This window comes from Malus sylvestris, chromosome 2, assembly GCF_916048215.2.
Source record: "Malus sylvestris chromosome 2, drMalSylv7.2, whole genome shotgun sequence".
Taxonomy (NCBI): Eukaryota; Viridiplantae; Streptophyta; class Magnoliopsida; order Rosales; family Rosaceae; genus Malus; species Malus sylvestris.
In genome coordinates, this window is record NC_062261.1 from 28,041,001 (window position 1) to 28,044,718 (window position 3,718).

Consider the following 3,718-nt stretch of genomic DNA (forward strand, 5'->3'; position numbering starts at 1 on the left):
GGTGAAGCTCTTTCAATTCGTCACTTCATCTGCAATATTTCCTTCAATATATTTTTCAATATTTCCTTCATCTACAATATTTCTTTCAAATTTTCAATAATTTCCTTCAATATTTTTTCAATAATTTAAATAATAAATTATGTTTGACCCTATGACCCTTTGGCCCTCGGTTGAAGACGGTTTTTTGTGATAGGGCTAAAACGAGCTCTCTGACCCTCGGTTGGAGACGAAGGCAAATATGACCCTGTACTGTTCATTAAAATATTAATATCTTGGAGAATCTTGGAGGGCCAGAGGGCTAAAACGAGCCATCTGCCAGCCATTGGTTGGAGATGGCCTAATAGTCGTTGGTTGAGATGGTACAAATAGCAGCACTCGTATATTGATCATGTAGGCTTCTAACTGCGAATCTTGCAATGTTATAAGTAAATAACGAATCTAGCCAATTTTTGTTTGACAGAAACTTACACTGGAAATGAGATCATTTAGGACTGAGAAGGCATCCGAGTGGAAGAATTTAATCTAATGATTCACTCCAGCCTTCTGAATGAACGGCAATCCAAACTCTCTTCTTTATTTGGATCGATTGCTGTAATGTGAAAATTTGTTTTACAAACACCATAACTAATTATAAGTGTTCATCCAGCATACATCAATTTTTTATACCAACGATATTCTATTTAAAAAAAATTTAAACTGAAATTTAAACTGCGGAAAGAGCGATATTCGAATTTGGAAGATTAAAGTACAGAGAATACTTTGCCATCAAGGGGCGGTGCAAGAGCAGTGGTGAGAAGAGAATAGCCAGTAAAAACTCCGAGCTCCCGTGTCTTCTTTGCATTCATGATTTTTAGAAGCATAGAGAGGAAAAGTCCATCAACAGGCACATTCATTATACTCCTGTGCTCCAAAATGTAACTTTTGAGGTTAATTAAGGGTCATTTTGGTTCCGGTTCCTAATCAACTTAATTGCTACACATAAACCCTATTTGTTTAAATATTTTGATCGAGGTCCTTAACATTATTTAAGATATTTAACTCATGCATTTATGGGTTTAATGTCCCACAGATTATGAAATTTAAACAAATTCAAATAATATTTTTAAAATATAATAAATACTTGAAAATAAATAATAGAATAATATTGTTCTTCACAAAATTATAGCAAAGAAAATAATGTACCCACATAATTATTAACATATTTTAAAAAATAACTATTGATATATTTTAAAACATAATTAGCATGGGTACAATTAGTAAAATTAAAAATGGGTACAAATAAATAAAAAAATATGGGTACAAATACAAATAAAACTTGAAAAATATGGGCACAAAAAGAAATTAATATATGGGTACAAATTAAAAGTGAAAAGAATATTGGTACAAATAAATAAAAAAGTTGCAAAATAAAAATAAAAATATATGATAAAAAATTTAGCCATAAATATAAATATACCAAATGATATTATCAAATGTAACATTTCTAACACTAAATGAATATATTTAGAAATAACAAATTGTTTATTATTAAAATAATTAATGACGTTTATTAATACCTAGGGGACTTGATAAAAAAATTGAAAAGAAATAAAGTTTTAATCAATGAAATAGCAAAAAAATGGATGTGAACTTAATTTATTCTTAATTTAATTTGATAAAGGCCTCATTTGTATAAAGGGTGGCTTCATTGTATAAAGGGTGTCTCCCTCATTTTTAGATATTATTTTATTAGAATTGTAATTTTATTGTGGTAAGAAATTAAACTTCTCTACTACTATAAATAAAAATGAGTGGTGAAAACACACTTAGGAATTCACCCAATTCTCTCTACATTTTGCCGCATCCTCTCTCTCTCTCAATCTCTCTATTATTGTTAAGTCAAATAGGCCCAAAACATATTATTTCAGCTTTTTCGAAAAGGATTTTCTACAAAGGAACCCCTAGTAATCAGGTTTCGTAGTTCTTGAACAATTCATTAGTAGTGTCCGAGTATTACTTTTTCAACACTTGAATATAAAATTCCTAGTACGTCTCCTCTTTTTTAGTGTAAATAATATTTTTTGTTCAAAAAAATGCTTTTTTAACACCTAAAACTCCTAGTATGCACTCTCTTTTTATATAATATCATTTGTTAAAAAAAAACGTAAACACATAAAATTTCTAGTACGTAAGTTAAAGGTTCTTCGCCCAAACATAAGTCTTCAAAATTATTGTAAATATGTAACATATATATTGAACATACCAGAACTGGTATTTCTCGACAGTGGCTTCCCTTAATTGCTTCAACTGCTCATGCTCTCTTGGGTAGCAGCTTGTTTCAAGGATGTACTGCAATGACACAAGAAATTAAAGCCAATATATTTATCTTGTGAAGAAAAGTAAATCATGTATATCACAAGATGGAAAACTTCAACCTAAAAATATATAAAATGCAAAACCTTTATTTATATTCTAGCCCTTAAACTAGTGTTTGTGTGCGTTGGGGGGAGGAGGGTTTTTGGGTGCAACAGTCTTTTCCCCTTCAAGAGAAGGTTGGTATTTTATACACAACTATTAATAAAGAGCTAATCTCTCATAACCCTTCTTTATAAACCCTAGTCTCCGACCTCGAAGGGGCACTATTAGGGATGGAATTCCAGCACTGGATCTTCAAAGATACACACACATATATACGTACGCTATACACATTGAGGAAAGAGGAATGAAGAATGAACCTTCAGAAGTGCTGGGGTTTTGAGGATGATCATCTCATCTTTCTCTGGTGCCATGCTCAAGAGTGATGATCTAATATAGATCTGGAATAAATAGAACTTTTGGTCTTTATACATAGTTTCTTCAGCATCAAGGAGATTCAACCCGCTACCAACCCCTCCAGAAAGTTAGGGGACCATCTGTCATTTCACTTGAATTGACACTGCCAATGTCGACATTTGAGTTTAATAAAAGCTAATGCGCAATGGTCACATCCGTCACAATCAACAAGTTTTCTTTCCAATTATTGTCCGTTTCGTGCTCTCCCATTCTCAAAAGCTCCATATTCCATGGAACTCATTGTGACGTGATACGAATGGTACACCATGTGCTTTTATGTAAGTGACAAGAAATTTTATTTTTAAGTTATTAACTTTTTAACACATATACTCACCATTTATATAGTGACATATGGTGTACCACTCCGTGTGCCCGTCACGTTAAAAAATCTCTTCTCACTGTCACTGCTATGAACAATTGTGCTGGGTTAATTATTCCTTCAAGTTTCAGACGCCTTACTGAATATGGAAAATCATTTATGGTTGAACAACACTAGAAAAAGAATAAAAATAGTTCTCCATTCCCTCCAAGAAATTTTATTTCATTTTCTTTTCAGAAATTAAAAATGTTTACTGAGGGCTTGTAACTCTAAAACAACCACATCCAGTGAGCATCTAAACTCCATAGGTGGAATAGTTAACGAGTTTTTGAAGAAATTCAAACAAAACTTATGTGACTGTATTCAGAGTTGTGCATATTGGTCATCTCTCCTTCTACGCTCCTCATCCTCTTCCATCTCATTTTGGGCCACCTGAAGATTGAACATTCCTTCTGATTGGTTAAACAATTCTTCATCTTACTAATTGATTTCCCACATCATCCTTGAAGAAGAGGACATTGTAAGAAGGAACGAGAAACTATGAATAATGATACAAATTTTGATTTTGGTGAAGAATGAAGCATAAAC

General features: G+C 32.2%; 1 protein-coding gene across 1 annotated transcript; it reads right to left on the bottom strand.

Moving 5' to 3' along the window:
• Nucleotides 1-2,841, bottom strand: LOC126611729 (flavonoid 3',5'-methyltransferase-like). The gene is made up of 3 exons (XM_050280107.1): nt 2,715-2,841; nt 2,243-2,328; nt 1-900 (listed from the first exon to the last, which is right to left on the bottom strand). The coding sequence occupies exons 1-3, from the start codon at nt 2,826-2,828 to the stop codon at nt 741-743; spliced, it is 360 nt and encodes a 119-aa protein (XP_050136064.1). The 5' UTR covers nt 2,829-2,841; the 3' UTR covers nt 1-740.
• Nucleotides 2,842-3,718: the final 877 nt, after the last annotated feature.